At 33.0% G+C, this 19,757-nt stretch overlaps 2 protein-coding genes and 1 pseudogene across 4 annotated transcripts; 2 read left to right on the top strand and 1 right to left on the bottom strand.

Annotated features, from left to right (window-relative positions):
• The first annotated feature begins 3,100 nt into the window (after positions 1–3,100).
• On the top strand, positions 3,101–7,039 carry LOC140958811 (UDP-glucuronic acid decarboxylase 1-like; annotated as a pseudogene).
• A 3,768-nt stretch (positions 7,040–10,807) lies between these two features.
• On the bottom strand, positions 10,808–15,318 carry LOC140958806 (uncharacterized). Of its 3 annotated transcripts, none has more exons than XM_073416372.1 (13): positions 14,964–15,316; positions 14,561–14,599; positions 14,285–14,433; positions 13,984–14,062; positions 13,317–13,605; positions 13,112–13,221; positions 12,961–13,008; positions 12,672–12,881; positions 12,310–12,408; positions 12,042–12,172; positions 11,722–11,869; positions 11,165–11,263; positions 10,808–11,089 (listed from the first exon to the last, which is right to left on the bottom strand). In XM_073416372.1, exons 1-13 carry the CDS (start codon positions 15,158–15,160, stop codon positions 11,077–11,079), a joined length of 1,611 nt encoding a protein of 536 aa, XP_073272473.1. In that variant the 5' UTR covers positions 15,161–15,316; the 3' UTR covers positions 10,808–11,076. The 3 variants fall into 3 exon arrangements, with proteins under 3 accessions (XP_073272473.1, XP_073272472.1, XP_073272474.1); XM_073416371.1 differs by having other exon boundaries at positions 13,317–13,608; XM_073416373.1 differs by lacking the exons at positions 10,808–11,089; positions 11,165–11,263 and having other exon boundaries at positions 11,791–11,869; positions 12,014–12,172; positions 13,317–13,608; positions 14,964–15,318.
• Positions 15,319–18,739: 3,421 nt separating this feature from the next.
• Positions 18,740–19,703, top strand: LOC140960440 (uncharacterized). The gene is made up of 2 exons (XM_073418706.1): positions 18,740–19,344; positions 19,427–19,703. The coding sequence occupies exons 1-2, from the start codon at positions 18,862–18,864 to the stop codon at positions 19,439–19,441; spliced, it is 498 nt and encodes a 165-aa protein (XP_073274807.1). The 5' UTR covers positions 18,740–18,861; the 3' UTR covers positions 19,442–19,703.
• Positions 19,704–19,757: the final 54 nt, after the last annotated feature.

The following is a 19,757-nucleotide window of genomic DNA, read 5'->3' on the forward strand; positions in this document are numbered from 1 at the left end:
ATATATATATATATATATATATATATTATTTCTTCATTTTTTAATACACAAGATCGTATATTTTTGTGTGAAATGAAAATTAAAGGTCCTCATTAATAACTAACATATCCAAGAAGGTTACGAATAAAAAAATATATTTGAACAGATTATACATCTCACTAACTCTAAAACTTAAATTTGGATATCTAAACCGATTTATATTAATTAGTTTAAATATATTATTAAAAATTATGATTAACAAGTTGATTTGTTGTATTTTTGTAGTGAAGAATAACCTGGAAAAGTGTTCGATAGAGTTAGTTTTGTTGCCTGCTAAGAGCCAGTGGGGAGAATCATTCAGTCAGACACGCGGGAAGTCATTATTTAAAAAAATACTATTTTTTATGTAACAATAAATTTTTATTTTTTATTTTTAAAATTTACCTTAGTTGAAAATTTGTGAAGAGATTTAGTTCGAAAAAAAAGAATTGTCCAAATATATATATATAATTCTCGATGACTTAATCCAATCAATATGAGACATTTTAAAACACTCGTATGAAGCTCAAAAATAAACAACTGAAAAGTGAACTTTACAAGACATTATCGAGTAAGTCTAATACATAAAAATGAGTTTTGGCTTTGATATAATGTTAATATTGAGAAATGTATATAATTCAACCCCAAAAGTTAACTTAAGATGAATGATTATTCAAATCTGTATATGCAACTCTAAAAACACTTAATTCAACCGAGGTGTAATATTTAACAAAAACACATATCATAATTCAAGTATACTATCGAGTAACCAATTACATCTAATTATAAAACAACCAATAATTGTTAGACAAAAATCCATGTAAACAAGACTTGAACCCAATTGATATTTTGCAAAAGTGAGAAACTCGGCTAAACAAAAATAATGGTAATAATTTGATCTTAGTGAATTGTGAATGGAGCTTAATCATTTGGTTTTGCAACTTTAAAATATAAATCCGATTATTAATCCTCCATTTATTAAAAAATATTGAACCGATTTTCAATCCACTTACGCAGGATATATTTAAATTTCAGTTATAGCAAGTTTATTTGGAGTTGTAGAATGATTGGAATAATTTCAACAAGCCATAATTAATTAATTAATTATGATTTGGTCGTCCTAAAAAGCTTAATTTCTAAATACTGTAATTCGATTGAGATTGATTTTGACAACAACATAATAACTAATCAAATATATATAATTTCGAAGACATAATTTCAAGTGATTTCTGAATTACGGATCACAAAATATTTATTTTTTAAAATGAAAAATAAGATGAGAGATCATTTAAGCTAACTAATTTAGAATTTAACATTCGCTAGTGAAAATAATATTATTTTTCTCAATAGATTTATAAAATCACTTGAATTTAAATTTAAACACCAAATAAATAATAATAATAATAATAATAATAATAATAATAATAATAATAATAATAATAATAATAATAATAAGTGATTCACGAGATTTTACATAAAATAAAATCATCCCAAAGCTAAAAACGCCTTTTTTATGGATTAAAAAATTTCCTTTTAAGTATTTGAATCAAGTGGAAGACATTAATATTCTTTGGATTGTAGTCATATAAAGACCAATTTTTCACAAGCCACCGACTTTCTAAAATGAGGAAAAAAATGGAAAAGGAGTTAAATTATGTGTTATAAAAATAATTTACTTATTTGACTAGGTCTAGATACTCTCACGAATTTATATTATATATATATATATATATAAAAGAAGATTAGACCCAGTCTATAATTACCGTGAAAATCAATATTTTTTCATTAATTGAGTTGGATCGAAGATCCGTATAATAAAATTGACACGAGAGATCGTCTCACCAAAATGAGTTCATCATCTGTTCCTACATAAGAGTATAGGAGATGGATTGAACGTACCGATGCTTTTAAAAGGATTTCCTTACCTGCTTGAGAAAAAAGCTTCTGCTTCCACACTCTCTTTAATAAATGCATACATTTCCGATTTATTTCACCCAATAGGAGAGGGAAGACCAAGATAGTTCTCATGATTCGTAGTATATTGAACCCCCAAAGCATAACAAAGAAAATTCTTGAGATAAGATGGAACATTGGAACTGAAAGAGATAGAAGATTGAGGATAATTCATATTTCCGAATCAAGTTCAAACTCGTCCTTCATAGCTATGAAAAACAAAAAAAATATCATCTTCTCCGTTTTTGCTTATCAATGTTTTGAATAATCTTGTTGATGACTATTCTGGTTTAGGTTTGATCATCCATGATTGTAAAAACAAAACTTTGGATATTTATGTTCTTTTTTCTTGTTTGTCGATCAACAAATCAAACTGTTCTTAGCCTTTAAAAAAGATATGCAAAGCATTCAATTTCGCTTTTTCATCCTAATCAGTGGATCCTCACCTTATTCCCATGATAATAAATCCGCCTATATTTCACATGACACTTGACAACACAAATAAATATAATATTTTTTACCAGTATTTCACATGACTCTCAATACATTAATCTGGTTTTTATAATTTTGTATTTTAGTCAATTATTTATATATTTTTTTGAAAAAATCGAAAAATTTAAGGAGATGGGCTACTGAAATTGCAGCCATCGGATATGACAATTTATATTTCTATTATTATTATTATTATTGGCCGCAGGGTGTCACATGCATGTTAACGTGACCTTACGATTTGTTAAATTAAGAAGAGATAATATAATTTTAACTGCAACATTGGAGGTTCATGTTAAGCTAACATTTAATTATATGATTGGCCAATTGGGGATTTATTAAAACCTTAAAAAATTAATGGGGTCAACCCTTATAAATTTATGATTCTTTTATTTGTGAACTCAAATTTCTAACATCTGTTTTTGTACTGTTAGGCTAGAAGAATCGACTACAAAAAAAACGGTTGGAATAGCGACGTTTTATGAGTTATCGGACATATAATATATTATGATTTAACCAAATTATGTCCAATTATTCATAATTAAGTCCAAGCATAGATAAGATCAGTGCTATAAGAGGAACAAATTAATATCGATGATATATATCAAGTCGTATTCTTGTCCAAGAACCACCCGACACGATGGGGCTGCTTGTGACCGACCCAGACCGCCGGCTCCGACACGGTGTTGGGCACCATAATGAAGTTGTCTTCCTCCGCCACACCCATATTTGTTCGTCTACTGATACGTCGAGCTTTCACAATGCAAACAAAAGTTCAAAGATACAAAGAGATGGAGATAGGTACTCGGTCCTGACAATAAATTGAGTTAGGTGTGATTGCTAACTAGACATACACACGAACAAATTTGATATATAAAATCGTAGAGTGGAGCAAATCTGATTTGATAAATTCATAAAACCAAATTGACAACTGTGTGTGATTTGGCTAACATTGCACGTAATGATAAGGACAAATCAGTTGTTAGATTTCTAACTATGATTAAACATATATCCTCAAGTGGCAATCGCCAATAATTCTCGATCTGGTAATTAAAATTTTTTCGATAATAAAATAATACGCATATATATATACACACCAACATATACGACACAAGAATAATTTCATGGTATATGAATATTTGATTTTTAAATAATATCATGTTGCATGGTTAGTATCAGGACTAGCTGATGTGTTCAATTTTTTAACTAATGAGAGTTTTTCAAAACTTAACTGTGAGGCATGGACACTACTAATGGAAAAGATATATAAAAAAATATATATATGATATTTATGATTATAGAAGATCTGGTACTCAGTAAAAATACAGGTAGTCAGTTAATATTCGAAAAATTCCAAAGTTAATTCTTGGGTTGTTACTTGCACTGCAAAGTAAACCGAGTGGTATCGTAGATGTCTGAAGAAGACACTCTTATGCCCGATAAAAGTTCCAAAGAACTAGAACATTTGATTGTTAATAGAAAGCTTGATAATAAGAGAATTAATTATTTGTAGATTTTTTAAAACCTCTATGACTTATGAGTGTAGATAAATTTATGAGTCTTAATAAAGAATCTCAATCATTAAATGACTAAAGATAAAGCTAATGAACTAAAAAAACTAAATTGTGTCATAACCCATCCGTAATAATATATTATTCAAAATATTTGCAATTTAATGCAAATAACAAAGACAAAAATATTAACTAAGTTTGCATAATTAGTATATTCAACTATTTTTTTCTTCTTAATTGATGATATCACTAATCCATATATCTAATCTTTCTTTTGACAAAGTTGATGGAACCACACTTGCATTTACGTTTGCTTACTTTGATTTTTCTTTTTAATTAATAAAAAAGATCCACTAATATTAGAAATAAAATATTCATAAAATGGGCACGATTTCAACTAATAACTCATGAGATATCCACGACCATCCCATGTGCTCCATCAACATTTTGATAGATAAAAAAAATAATTAGATTCAGTCTCCTAAGTTAGTAGGAATAATGGATCATTAAAGCCTAATTTAAAGTGATTTCCAAAAAAGAGGATGGATGTTCATTTTCAATATTCATTATTTTAAGAAGATGTAGAAAAAGTAACCATATATTATAACATTTTATTTTATTTTTTATCAAAAGGCATGCATCATTGAATCGAAGTTTGGATTTGTAGGGTGTAAAGTTACATAAAAAGATGATGCCTACTAAGTACCACACACATAAAATTGTATTTAAAAACCTTGATATATATATGGAACCAAATTCATCATGATAACAATAATTTACGAGACTAGAGAATCTGATAATTTTTTATATAAACAAATCATATTTACTAAGAATATAAAAACGTATGATTTTATTATTATTATTATTATTATTAGCCAAGGTTATGTATATTTGCCATCAATGTCTTATTTTTCATCCATCTCCATTTATATCGTGGTCCTATAGCCGTGTAGGCAATATCAGAGGACGAAAACTTATCATGCAATTTTGTTGGCTAATTCTAGCTATACCCATTTTTCGTATAGTTTTTTAGAACATAAAATCATATATATATATATCTACATATATGAAAGCGTCAATAAGTTATATTTGGCCAGTTTCTGTACGGTACCCGGTCAAAAAAAAAAAAACACGTGGCCTGCGCTTGTTTGTCCAACAACTCATGAATTTGTGCTGTCAAGAGGAGGGCTTTTTTGTGGGGTTATTGCAACCGGTTCTTTCCACCTCTTCTTTCTTTTTCGATTCTATCTGTTTGCTTTCTTTTTCCTTCAGTTTTTGCATTCGTTGTCCGGATCTTTCCAAGTCTCCCTTTGCTTGTGAGCATTTCCTCTTAAAAGTTTCGTTCGTTGCTCGATCTCCTCGCCTCAGAACCAGACGTTTCTACAGGTGCGTCTTCCCCTTTGTCTCGTTATCTTTGATTCCGCTATTCTTCATGTGTTTTCTCCCTCTTGTTAGCTATATTAATCGTGTTGGCAAGTTTTTCTCGGTGCCTCAGACTGCATTATTTTGGCGTCATTTTCCTCGTGTCTTTGTAGATGTCTCTTGTTTTTCCTTGTTCGAGGGGAGAGCTCTTGGTTTTTTCTTCGCAGATGTCTCTCGTTTTTCTCTTGTTTGAGGGGAGAGCCCTTGGTTTTTTTCTTGTTGAGAATTTTGTTATTTAATTGAGTTACTAAAGGAAAAACTTTGGCGTACCTTCGTCTACGCTGTTAAATTTTTTTGATCCATCAATTACCTCCTCAAAGAAAAGCGCCTTTTGTTCATCTTTGTTGGTATCTTAATCGGCTCCTCTTTCTTCTTCGTACAGCCCTCTCTTTCCCGTGTCTCTACATCTTCTTCCGTGGATCCCTGCAACCACATTTCCTCCCGAAGCAGCGAATCCACGCTTGCTTCTGACGATCCGAGGGAGTTAGGACAAAATTGTGGGAATTGGGATAGCGGGAGTAATGGGTATCGTCCAAATGGGGTAGGGAGGGTGCCGGTTGGTATAGAGGGGAAGAGAAAGATGATTGTGGTCACTGGTGGGGCGGGATTTGTGGGCAGTCATTTGGTGGATAAGTTGATTGCTAGAGGGGATGATGTGATCGTGATAGATACTTTTTTTACTGGGAAGAAGGAGAATATTGTTCATTTGTTTGGGAATCCGAGGTTTGAGTTGATTAGGCATGATGTGGTTGAGCCCATTTCGCTGGAGGTGGATCAGATCTATCATTTGGCGTGCCCCGCATCCTCAGTTCATTACAAGTATAATCCTGTCAATACTATCATATCCTTGTTCTCTGCTGTTATGGCTATTTTGAGTGTAACAATATGTTGATGTTTGTGGGTAAGTGCGTGTGCTGGTGAATTTACGGTAATTTATGTTTTTCCTGCGATTTTTCTTACATAGATTTATATCATGATCACAGCAAGATGGAGTAGATGTGAGTATGTATTTCTGTAAATATACTTGTATAAATTTGTAAATAAATATGAGTTCTCATACTTGCAACTATAATCATTTTTTAATTTTGGATATCCCCTAATTAAAATACTTAATCGAATGTGTGAGTGCAAATGTATTTACTTTGTGTGCACATGACATTATAGCCTCAAGGGTCCAAGTTATGGTAATATGTTTCGATCTTTAAATTCAAGTGTGTTTTTCCCTATGACATTTTGAGCTGTTTTTATAGGATTTTGAATTGTTGTGATCCTTGACGGGTGCTTACAGGACAAATGTGATGGGTACCCTGAATATGTTGGACCTTGCAAAAAGAATTGGTGCTAGGTTTCTTCTGACAAGTACAAGTGAGGTTTACGGTGATCCTCTTGAGCATCCGCAGAAGGAGACATATTGGGGACATGTGAATCCCATAGGCGAGTGCCATATTTCTGAATAAATGCTAATGTGTTTGTTTATTATAATTATACAGTTTTTTTGTGAAAGGTTATGACGGAATAATCTTAAATGATCAGATGTAAGGAGTTGATATGACGAAGGAAAACGAACGGCTGAAACCTTAACTATGGATTATCATCGCGTCGATGGTGTTGAGGTATTTAGCTTGGACTGTTCTATGACTCGTTGAATTATTAGCTTTACATTCCAACCATTTGGTTATCATAATCGAATATATTTTTGGTATTTAAATTTCCTATATTTATCATTACTGTGTAAGGTATTGGTGTCAATGGAATAACTTTTGCATGTCAACTTATCCTTATGAATGATCGATTTATTGCTTTGACTTTAAAAATTGTGTGGTGCAAATATTTATATTTTTTGTATTGTGTCACCCAGTTTCGAACAACCTCAAAGGAAAAGAAATAACTTACACTTCTTAATTGCACATGGCTAGCTGAGTAGAGCAATTTTTGGATGTGTCTGAAATTCTTGCTTATCAGATTGGCATGTGAAATGAGTACCATTTTTTTATCACACTGATGAGTATACCATCTCTAACAATGTGAGAAATTGAAGGCATCCATATAACCGACTGACCTTTATTGCATTTGCGTAGTTAATTGAAAGCTATGAATTGTCTATATTTGTAGCAAGAGCATTTTCAGCCATCATTGGAAGGAAACTTGCTAAAAATATGAGGTATGTTTTGTGGTGGAGGGAAATATGGTGTCAGAAGTTAATTCCAAATGTGATTTTTTTGGCTTTCCTTTCTCACAAGGCATACCTATTGTTATAATGCTTTATATTATTCTTTTTGGGAGGAAATTTGTCCTCAAGTGTTGGCTGAAATCTGTTTGGATCTTCTAAAATTTTCATCTATTTAAGTGTTTTTTCTAATGATATAAACAGTTTTATTATAATATTTAAATGTTAAATTTATTCATCGCATTCTACAGAAACTGTTAATTTAAGTTAATGTTTATTAATTTTAATATCTTGGCTGACCCGTTACAATCTACCATCGAAGCATTTCGAAGAAAGCTCTTGAGAAGCTGTTTAGTAAATTCAAAGTAGAAAATCAATATTTTTAGCATTATTGGTTAACAATGGTCAAGCATTTGTCTATAATTACAACAACGAAAAAGAAATATCCTCCAAAATCCAAATACCTAAAATTTAGACCTTCTAACTACGATCTTATGAACCCAAGTTAAGAGGGAGTCGACCATGAAAATCCAAGGTGCGAGAACTCCGAACTCGCTATCTACTGACGATGAACAAAACCTATTGCTCAAGAAAAACAGGAAAAGAAAGAACAAATACAAGATGCACCGAGAACCTCAAGGATTACAACTTCCTTAGGCTAACTCAGTAACCATATCGCATTCTGAATATAAAATCAGAGAAACAACTGTGCAAAAACACCTCACAATGCCCATTAAACAGAAGCAAAGAAACAAGTGGACCCATTTCACACAAACATGCTCACCAAAAATAAGAAGGGCAGTTAAAAAAAGGTGAAAGATAGTAAAGATACCTGCTCCAGAATCACAGAGGGGAAGGAAGAACGGATGTTAATGTAAACCCAGAAACAAAGAATGCAACCCCCATTTCCATCTTCCATGTAATCATCTGTTCTAAATTCCCTTTCAATAACCCATAATTTTCCCCCCCAACCCACCATCACCCTTCGTCTCCCCCAAACTTCTCTTGATCACAACGATAGAATACCCAACAGAAATCAAAAAAGCACAGTATACATTTTTTCCTATATTATTTTACCAAAACAATTACATTTTCTTTAGTTTAGTTTATATCTACTTAATTGTAATGCATTAAAAAAACATATGCAATTAAACATATACAAATATAAACACATATTTTTGGTCTTTAAAGTAAAAACAAAATGTATCATTTACTGCATAAATACTTGGGTAAACACCTCAAAAATTTGAGGTACCTACACCTAGTATATATATAAAGTGAAATCGATTTTTTCATGAGAGGGAATTGACTCCTATAAAATGCAGGATTCTGTTGGATCCGTCGTTATTCTTGTTTTCAAGAGGCTAACAAATATGTAGAAGCAAAATTTTGAATTGAATTTAAAGAGTCATGTCAATTGTCAAGAAACTCAAAGACTCCCGCCCTCTACGAGGAAAAGGTAGTATAGTCTTATACAAGCCTCGTTCGTGTGTGGTTGCAATTTGCAAATTGGTTTTGATATGTTATCTTTGAATCGTGCACATTTTTGTGTACATTTAGTATATGTACATGTATATGTAGTGTAAGGCAGACACAATTATATATATGTGTGTGTGTCACTTCATTAATGAACACAAAAATGATATGGTTGATAGACAATATAGCAAAACTATATATATATATAAGCTAAAACTAAAAGATAAAAGGGCATGAAAAGCAAAATATAAGAATTTTTTACTTCATGTGTAAATACAACTTGATGTGTTTTGTAGCCTGTAGGTAAGGATGATTATTATTCCCCACCAAAAGAAATAAAGAGATGCCAAAAAAAAAAAATTTTAAAAACGAATGTATAAAAAGTATGGGGACATAGGGATGGAACAAAGCAAAATATTAATGTTGAGCCCTTTGGGATAGATAAAAGAGTACTACCGTCTAATGCACGGGATTCAGTCGGCGATAAAGTCCAGGCATACGAAAAATTCATCAACCCACAAAAGGTACAATGCCTTTTATTAAAATTTGAAACAAATTAGAGTAGTTGATGATTATAAAATTGGCAAATATTTTCTTGTCTCCTATACGATTTTGGACTTTCGTTGAAAAGGGTATGCAAAACAGTTAGCTAAAAATTAATCATTTACTTTTTCCAATCATTCTTTCATAATTTGAAGGAACAATCATCTTCCTCCGATTCGAGTCAATTACCCTTTTAAAGCAAAAGCAACAAACAGAAATATGTGTTCAAGAAGAGAGCAAATATTTCAAAAATAATCAACCATACATAAATTATTATGTCGTTCTTTTCTCCGTTTCTTCTTTTCTTCATCAATAATTATAATTAATTTTGTTTTTTTATTAACGGAGCGATCAACCCAAATTGACACATCTGCACAAACCTAATATATGGATAGGTTTACATATTTTAACAAACTGGTAAACACAACGTCCGAGTTCAACGTGACACTGCATCAATGTCAATCAATCTGAAGGTAGAGATGGTAATGGATTGGGTTTTGGTCGACTTTTCTAGAACCGGATGCCCGACCAGTCGAGATTTCGAAGGACCGTATCAACCCAACTCCATTTACACCTAACTGTAAATTCGTGCCGACCCATACCTGAAATTCTATGGATCCTACTTTTTCGGGTAGTGGAATACATAATAATTTTTTCCTTATAGTAAAAAATCGTCACAATTAAATTAACTAATTAGTAAACCTTATCTCATCAGATGAATAATTACCCACAAACAAACAAAACAATCGTGTTAAATTTTATATACGACATGATTTAAAATGTAGAATACATGATATAATTTATTTACCTATATTTAATAGGTTTGTTAAAACAATATAATTTACTATATTTACTAAATGAGTCGGGCCTGAATCGGATTCTATAAAACCTCTTACCCAACCAAATACCAATTTACTCGTACCCAAAACATCCCCAAATCAGATAGGTCTAGGTATTGCCATCGTTGCTCAGGCTAACTCATAGTCACTGAAACTAAAATATATATATATCAATCTTCAGCCAAACCTCAAGCTTAGCAGTTAGCCGTTCGATGCAATAGCATCCAATCGAACGTTCACATAGACATAAAAACTGGATTCGCCAGATTGCGCGACTTCCATTTCAAAAGTATGACATATAGCTACATTTGCGGACAAGACATGCAGCTAAGTCCAGATACAGATTAGGCAGAGTTATAGATTAGGCAGAGTTATGCCGCTTCATCAGAAGTCAACATAAGAGCCTAGTATCATAAACAGCAGTTCAGTCAGTATCCACAATTTGACAACCATAATGAGGCAAACCCATACCAAATTTCCTTCCGAAGAAAGGTCGTCATGGATAATAGTAAAACCAACATAGAGTTTCGGATAATGTAGAAGACAACAGAGAACTAAAGCACACTAGCATAAAACATTAAATGGACTTCACTTCGATTGCAGGGAGGTGCGAAATTCTTTCAAAAACCTTTGCAGACTTCGCCATTTAATATCTTGACTACCTTCTTCCACTGCAATATGAAGCCATAAGTAACCGAGATACCAGTACCTGTGATGCCTTACAACCTAAGACTAAAATATGTTACCGAGGAGAATAGGAGCGAGAACTAGACCGAGAGCTAGATCGTGAATGATATCTACGTGAAGTTCTACTCCTGCTTGGACTACGGCTTTCTCTGTACCTTCTGCATCAATCACATAAAATCGAACTCTTTAAAAACACAAAGCAGCCAAATATGTGATCATCCTAATGTTACAAAAACAATAGGAGGTGCAATTAAATAAATCACATTAATTTTTTCACAAATGACAGATATCAAAATTATCAATGCTTAAATGTAAACTTAGTTTGCTAACATAGAACTAGTTTGTCAACAGCAAGTTTTATGCCTACTCTTACTGTGACAATATAAAGGTGTCAAAAAGGTGTGCAGGTGAAAATGCGATGCCTTTCCAATTCGTAAAAGTATAGCCTAAAAGAAGTTCAAAAATGCTGTATGGATCGAGTAAAGGGAAAAGGAAACTCTCAATGGAATTTGGTTTCCACATAGAAATAGCAGGGCAAGGGATGAAACTGAGTCCAACACACTACAAATGTGGAATTCTAATAACAATCATACAAAACTAAGAAACCGATGTATACCTAGGAGAGCGGCTGTAACTTCTACTTCGGCTTCGGCTTCGGCTTTGCCGTTGATATCGACTTATTCGATTTGTTTCCGCAAGTTTTTCGAGCCTTTGCTTTTCTTGCTCTCGTTTCTTAGCAATCTCGGCAGCGGTATCTTTTTTAACTGCAAAAATAGCAATCACACCCCATTTTATAACATTAATTATAGAGTCACATAATCAAAGGCACTCAAGAAAAAGACATCCTAGACTTCTAGTTGTCTATTTTGACAACATATCGCATCAGATGAATGGATTGGGTGCTTCACTTCTGGAATAAACATCAAGCAAATATACTTTGTTTGTTTAGTTGTTTCTCCATGATCCGTTTAAGTCGTTCTTGAGGAGTTTCCTTCTTGTCCCCCTGTTGCTTAGAGAGATTGCCGCTGCTTGTTGCTTTGCTCAACTTTGCTAGCGCAGAGGACATACTGCCAAGAGAATAAGAGTAAAGTAAACCAGCAAGGAAACCACTATAAGAAATGTCAAACAGTTCTCATAAACCTTAAAATAAAAAGCAATGCCTATTAAAAAAATTATAATGCATATTAGAAAAACCAAGCGCTACCTTGGTGTTTTCAACAGCACGGTGCTTTTATCTTTCTCAAGAGATACACCAGATGCAGGGTCTATATGGAGGGCCTCAAGTATGCGACCGGATGATTGTCTGCATGAAAGCAGAAGCATTAGAAACACTTCATGGGACTTCCACCAGCTCAGATGCAATCATAGATGTTCAACGCAGGGGAAAAAGAGCTCCAAAAAAGAAGCTTCCTTCCCTCATCGCCCTGGAAGTTATGCTTGTAACCTAAATATGATTTATTATAAACCACAGAAGTTTGGCTCGGATAACAAAATGGAGGCTAAGCTGCAGCAGAGTAAAGAGTGTCCAATCTATCTTTGCAAGAATTAAAGGTCAAGTGCTCCGACCGGTTTGATGTATCAAGCTGAGATGGTGGAGAAGGTGGTGGAGAATATCCTTCACGCTTTGGCTCATCTCCATCACCAGCACCCCCAAATTCAGTAATATACTCTATTTTGGGACCGTTATCCTTGCTCCAATGAGTATCGTCAGCATTCACTCCACGTGAAACGCGTCTTGATTGTGTCGGTGAGTATGATCGAGATCTAGACCTTGATCTATCCAAAACAGACACAATTCAGAATAGTGTACCAGTTGTTTTGTTTTGAAACGAACACAAATTGCGAACATATTAACCTTTTAGAACGTGAGTAAGCTTCATAAGTAGGACTTCTCCTGGAGTCCCTGCAAATTATCAGATTAAATTATATTAGGACCACCAATAACTTCTCCAAGAAACTCTCCACATGTTCCAGTAAACGCATCAACAGGAGGATCGAGTATTCACCGATAGGGGTCATGACGAAGTACTCTTGTTCCATTACTCCTGGCAGCTTCTCTTTCCCTCTCTCTTTCTATCTGAGAAGCTTTCCTTCTTTCCTTGCGACTTAGCTTCCGCTGAAGTAGAGGTAATATAGATGGGTATTAACTATATATACTTTTCTAACCTCATCGAGCCACATTTTTCGAATCCAAACCACACACAAACTTACAATTGAAGGATCTCCTTTGATTATTTCTTTTTGCCTCCTTTTCTCCTCCTTGGCTTTTTTATCCATATATAAAAGCCATCCATATCTCTTCACTCCAAATTCTCTTGCAATTGATTCCATCTCTTCATCATTACTGTCGTCACTGTTAAAATATTCTTCTTCATCGTCCTCTTCGTCATCCTCTTCTTCACCATCTGAATATTGAGCATCTTCCTTTCCTTCTGCGTCATATGAGAAACCAACTTGCGAGTAAGAGCCTTTGCTTGATTGAGGCTGAGCTGCATGAGATCTACTGCAACCACAGTTTCCACGAGAAGGTTAAAACGGCAAACATAAAGATTAGTTACAAGTAAATAAACAAAGAGAATGATCCGAACAAAGGCCAATCAGAACTTACAGAAAGAAAACATCAAGAAACAGTTATCTTGCACTAAGATAAATGAAAATGAAACATTTGGGAGAAGTAGCACAATCCAAAACATGAAATATCACACCGAAACAACTGGCTACACTGGTAACAGAATTCTCCCATCACGCACATTGTGTTATTTTAAAGTATGAAAGAGTATGCATGTGGCCAATTTCGATATCAGCAATATAAATTTACAGTGCAATAGCCATAAAAGAAAATTTCAACATTAAAAGTAATGTTATAAGAAAAACTAACCTGTCTGATTCTCTGAAAATTGCTGTGATTTTAGCCTCCATCTCTTGGTTAACATGTTGCAGTCCATCCGCGTCGGTAACTGACAAACTTCTTGTTAATCCTTAAAAGTAGTGATTAATCACAACCATACAATTCAAGAGTGATAATAGTATAATATAACATCATGAGATAGTCAACTAGAGATTATACATGATAAAACATAGAGAATCATAAATCACACAATTGACTTCTAAAAAGCAAAAAAAACATAAAGAATCATAAATCACACAATTGACTTCTACAAAGCAAAAAAAGCACCGACATCCTCTGCGGCGATGCTTAATTAAATCCCGATAACGCTCAAAATTAACAAACTCCTCTAGCTCTTCTTCTTCTTCAGTTTTATCAAGGCCTCGAGATCGTCGGGAACTGGTATCACGAATAAAGTCGAGAAGGGCACGACCATCAAATCTGTACAGAGGATAATGCAAGTGCCGCCAATAAGTAAAGCAGACAAACCACCAGTAAATTTCCTCACTTCAAAATATTTTCTGCTATTCCACCGTTGGAAATGCGGTTAAGAAAAATTAAAAAATACCTGTCAATTAAAATATCTTGCTTCCCATTCCAAGGTATCCTGATATATGGCAAAGTGGTTACCTCAAATTTAACGACAAAATGCCAGAATCCAAATTGAAAAACAGCACAAGTAAAGCTATAAAAACAGCTATAATCAAGAGCAAGTTACGAAAAATCAGCATTATTAATTCATCACCAACAATCCAAAACACCTATTCTCACAATCAAATGAATTCCATCAATGTTGTTCAAAATATTAAAATATTTTTAAACAAAAAAGAAAACCTTTGTTCCCTCGATCGACATGGCGTCCAGATAACAATAATTTATTCCATTAGTAAAAAAAAGAAAATACTGATGAAACTAATAGAATAAAAACTAATCTAAAAAATATATATAGAATAAAAACTGAAAAGCCGTACAAGCCTTGCTGATCCTGGGTAGCTTGGTAAAGTGCATCATCGCGGTGGATGCGGCAGCGAGATCCGATAGCCTGGATTGATTGCTGAGGGTCGCCGCGCCGCTTAGCCAGGTATATGGCTCGGCGCTGAGCCCGCTTCCGAGCTGCGTCCATCATATCGTGCACCTTCCTCTCGGATTTCCGAGCCTCATGCCACATGTTGGTCGATTAATTCAGTAAGATTCCAATCAAAATGTCACTTCTATTGTACCAAATAACAGTACAGGATATTGTATGACTGATTCTCGGTCGTCAAGAAGAAACCCTATGCCCCGTAAATTTTCCACCATTTTTATTTTTCTTATACTTTTTTAATCGGCAAGGGAAATTGAAGAATGTCGGTGCAAAGGTTAGGCTAAATTTACTGTTTAGTCTCTCAATGTTTAGATTTCTTAGATTTATCCCCTCTATTTTTAATTATTCCATCTGGATCCAATTTGAGTACTTGTTTAGTTAAAACTATAAAGAAAAAGAAAAAATAAACGATAGGGTCCATTCTAATATAATATATTTTGAATATGAAAAAATTACATTACAAAAAAAATGCAGAAATACGATTTTTTTATTGAAAAAATGTAGAAGTGTTGTTTTATATAGATTGTTGGTGTTGGTTTTCCGTTTTTATATGATATTTTAATCATCAAATCCTATATACAACATCTTATGTAATGTATATAAGTATAAACTTATTTTAAAAAAACATAAAAATTCTTATTAAATCGTCTCACTATATAGATCCGTCTCACGAATATAGATCCGTGAGAACATCTCACATGAGACTTAATTTTCAAAAAATTATATAAATTATAGTTAACATAATACAGAAAATTCTCGTTATATTTGTGTATTTTATACTTATCGCATTTCAAATGTGATAATTTTTTCACTTGATAATATATATAAGTGTAAAAAATTATAAAATATAAGGGATATGAATACACAAAACTAGTTTACGAAGCATTGTAGCATAGAATTGAAAATAAATAATTTGCAATTATAAAATTCAAGTCTCTCGGATGATATCACCACGAATATATATATATATATATATTTTTAAATGTTTGAAAAACGGCCAAAACATAAATCCGCCACTAGATACGTTGGATTCATGATTATTTTTTTAAAAATAATCATCAATACATATATGTATATATACACACGGGGGAGAGAACCTTCCAAGTATATTTTGCCCTAAATTTTGGTCAATAACCTTACACAAATTGTAGTTTAAGAAATGACATTGGTTCATCAAAATTTACATGGTTAAAATGTAGGATAACATGTAATATGTTTCCGGTCAAGAAATATTATAAATACAAATTTTTTTTTTTAATAAGCTCACATTGTTGTTGTCTACGATGTTTTATTCGGACAAGTCGAGTAAAATCAGGAGCTTTTTTTGGATGAAATTATTTGAGTCACTCAAAATAGTTTATTGCTATACTAAGACGAATTTTCCACCAATATAAAATGATCTCTCGAAATTTTTTTTAAAAAAAAATTATTTAACAGCCAAAAAATTATGTATGCAAATTGCAAAGAGGTGTTGGTGTAAATATTAGTGTGTACATTACCTTTTAATTGACTTTTACAATTTATTTAAAGGATAAAATTGAATAACTGAGAATTTGGACAAAACTGGAGGATAATTTTAAGATTTATGCCTCAAATTTGGACACAAACATATATATATAGACACAAACCAATTTTACTGACTTATTTACACGTCTCTTGATGCTGTTTGAGGTAAAAAAAAAAAAAAATCGTAGTTCTCAACAAGAATACATAAAATTGTGAGTTTTAAGTGTGATTTGATCTTTTGTGATGCTGCTACGTACTTTTTGTCATTGGGCTCACTTTTGCATGTTTAATATTGAATCATAATTGATGGCACGTAGTTGAACATATCACCAAGTCTTAATTTGTCGGCAAATACTACGACGTCACACTTGCATATTAGTGATCTTCACCTTATATCTCTAATATAATTAGATTATGTGAGTTTTTTTTCGTATCATCATACTTATTCACTCTATGTGTGAGGATCCAAAGTTTTAATTAAATTTCCCTAAAATGATGACCGATATTATTTATAAAACAACTCTCATTCTCGAAAACCAATTGCATTTTATATATATAGGGATATAAACGACTCGAATCGTATGAGGCTCAAGCTCGTATCATTTAAGGTATATATAGGCTTGAACTCGATTTGATCTTTTATCACGAAGCTCGAGCTCGGTTTATTTTAAAACTAATAAGCTCGCGAATAGCTCTAGCTCGACTCGTTAATAGATATTTTGTCATGTTTAATGAGTCTAACTTGAACTCAACTCGTTAAGCAGGCTCGTTTTCGATATTGTTAAACAAGATCATTTTCGAGCTCGTTGAGCATTCTTAGTTCAAAGATCAACTAAAGTATGGAAATTCAAGGGGATAAACTTCTCATTTTATAGTTCTTCAATCATTTCACTTACATTCAAATTTCGATAGAAACTAGTCGAGCTTGAGCTCGAGAGTCGAATTTTCTGAAGCTCTAGTGCAGCTCGATAAAATTGTCGAGCTCGAAATCGAGCTTGCGTTCATATCGATAAGCTTAATGAACCATCTCGAACTTGTTTTTTATCGAATCGAATTTTGAGTAACTCACGAACAATTTGATTTATTTACATCTCTAATTTTATAACCACTAAATATTAGTCTTTGTTAAAAATAAAAAAAGAAAAATAAAGTGGAGGTAGTGAAGTAAGTAATTGTCTTGATTCCCACCAGCCAAGTCAAGCCCACAAAAGACCGGATCCTATCCAAGATTTGGTGATCAGTTCGCTGAATGCCAAAGTGACATATAATGACAAAAACCATCACATCTTTTAACAAAGATATCCATGTAGTCAACAGACATCAATGCTATCCACATCACTAAGATATACATACACATATATATATATATATATCTGTGTCAAAGAAACTCGTTCAAAGATAAGAAAAGCATCTTCCTTTCTTTAAAACATTTATTTATATCTCTACTTTACATGGATGGAATACAAAAATCTACCAAATATACCTCAGATTCACAAGAAATTTACCAGGAAACTTGTTGAATGATTTATTTATCGTGGTGCAGAAGCTCACGAGCTTGCTTTCAGACTTGGTGCATGTTTTAATTCATTATAATAATAATAATAATAAAAAAGATATCTAAAAAAAACTGAATACTTCCAAATCCTTTTTAAAAAAAGTACATAAAAGGGTCTTCCTCCACAGATATAAATACAAACACATCCTGCTGCAAAGAGACAGTAGTAGAGTGAGAGGGCCCTTCTGAATTCCAAATAATCATAATATATTTTATAAAACAGAGTAAGCATTTCACCATATACCAAAATTTTCTTCTTTTTTTGTATTTTAAGATTCTATAAATTAAGTAATATTTCATAAACTATTGGTTTATCTATTTCCCGCAACTATTTATTCATCTAGATGGGTGAATTTATATATCTTCACTATAACAATGCAATATCACGAATCAACACCATAAAATAACCATCTTAATTATGTTTTTCAAAATATCAAAGTTTAAGCAAAAACTTGTGTGAGACCGTCTCACAAGAAACCTACTCCAAAGTTTAATATATGCTTTTTTCATAAATATTTATGGGTGTGACCGAGTCATTTTATATATATTTACCATATATTTATCATGTCTATATGTTTTTCAAAATATAAAAATTTAATATATAAAAAAAATATATGTAAGTGCAAGAGAGATAAACCATAAAGATTAAAAAAAAAAAATTGGTACAGAAATTTCCCTCCTTATGTTGCCAGTTGGTGCGACTGTTGTATGGCATGTTTAGAAAATGTACAACCAAAATTCAGAGAACAAATCCCTCGGAGCTCCTCCCATGAGCCCTAGAATCTCTTTCTCCATCGACTTCGTGGAGCCCTCCCACTCCCATTCTCAATCCCACGCCAGGGATCCGTACAGGGATGCGCCCGTTTCCTCAGATTTCGCCTTCTCCGTCAGCAATTACTCCATGATGAGCGCCGATGAACTCTTCTCCAAGGGCAGGATTCTGCCATACAAGGAGGGATGCAGCGGTAACAGTAGCCAGTTTTCGAAGACGACTACGCTGAGGGATGAGCTGCAGAATGAGGAAGAAGATGGCGATTTCTCGGCGAGGCCGCCGAAGAATCCCACCAGATGGAGAGGGTTTTTAGGGCTTCGGAAGCCGCACATCGGGTCCAGAAAATCTGATAAATACGGTCAAGGTTCTTCTGTTGAGAAACGGGGAAGCTTTCATTATGAAGATATTAATGTCCAATGCAGCAAGAATTCACAGGTTATGTATACAAATTATCAATGTGTTTTTTCCAGAAAAAAAAAACATATATTGAATGAATTTTTCTGCTTGTGTTTCTCAGGAATCTGTTGAATGATGGGAGAAAAAAGAAGCAAGAATTGGAGTTTCTTGTGGGGATTAATGCTTAATGGGAAGAAATTTTGGTGAAGATATTAAAATTCTGTGAGATTTATCTAATTGTGTTAGCCTAAGTTGGATTTGATTTTTCTCTAGTTTTGAACTTTTTTCTTTTTCCAATTTAACTCGGTTCGGTTTTTATATTTCCCTGTAGAACTAATATTTTTTTTGGGGACTGCTTAAATCAAATGTACTAATTATGATCCTTAATTCACTCCAAAAATTTTCAATGTTTGTAGTATTATATGGATTATTCTATGCTACATTTGGATTAT

Source organism: Primulina huaijiensis, chromosome 15 (assembly GCF_012295235.1).
Source record: "Primulina huaijiensis isolate GDHJ02 chromosome 15, ASM1229523v2, whole genome shotgun sequence".
Lineage (NCBI taxonomy): Eukaryota > Viridiplantae > Streptophyta > Magnoliopsida > Lamiales > Gesneriaceae > Primulina > Primulina huaijiensis.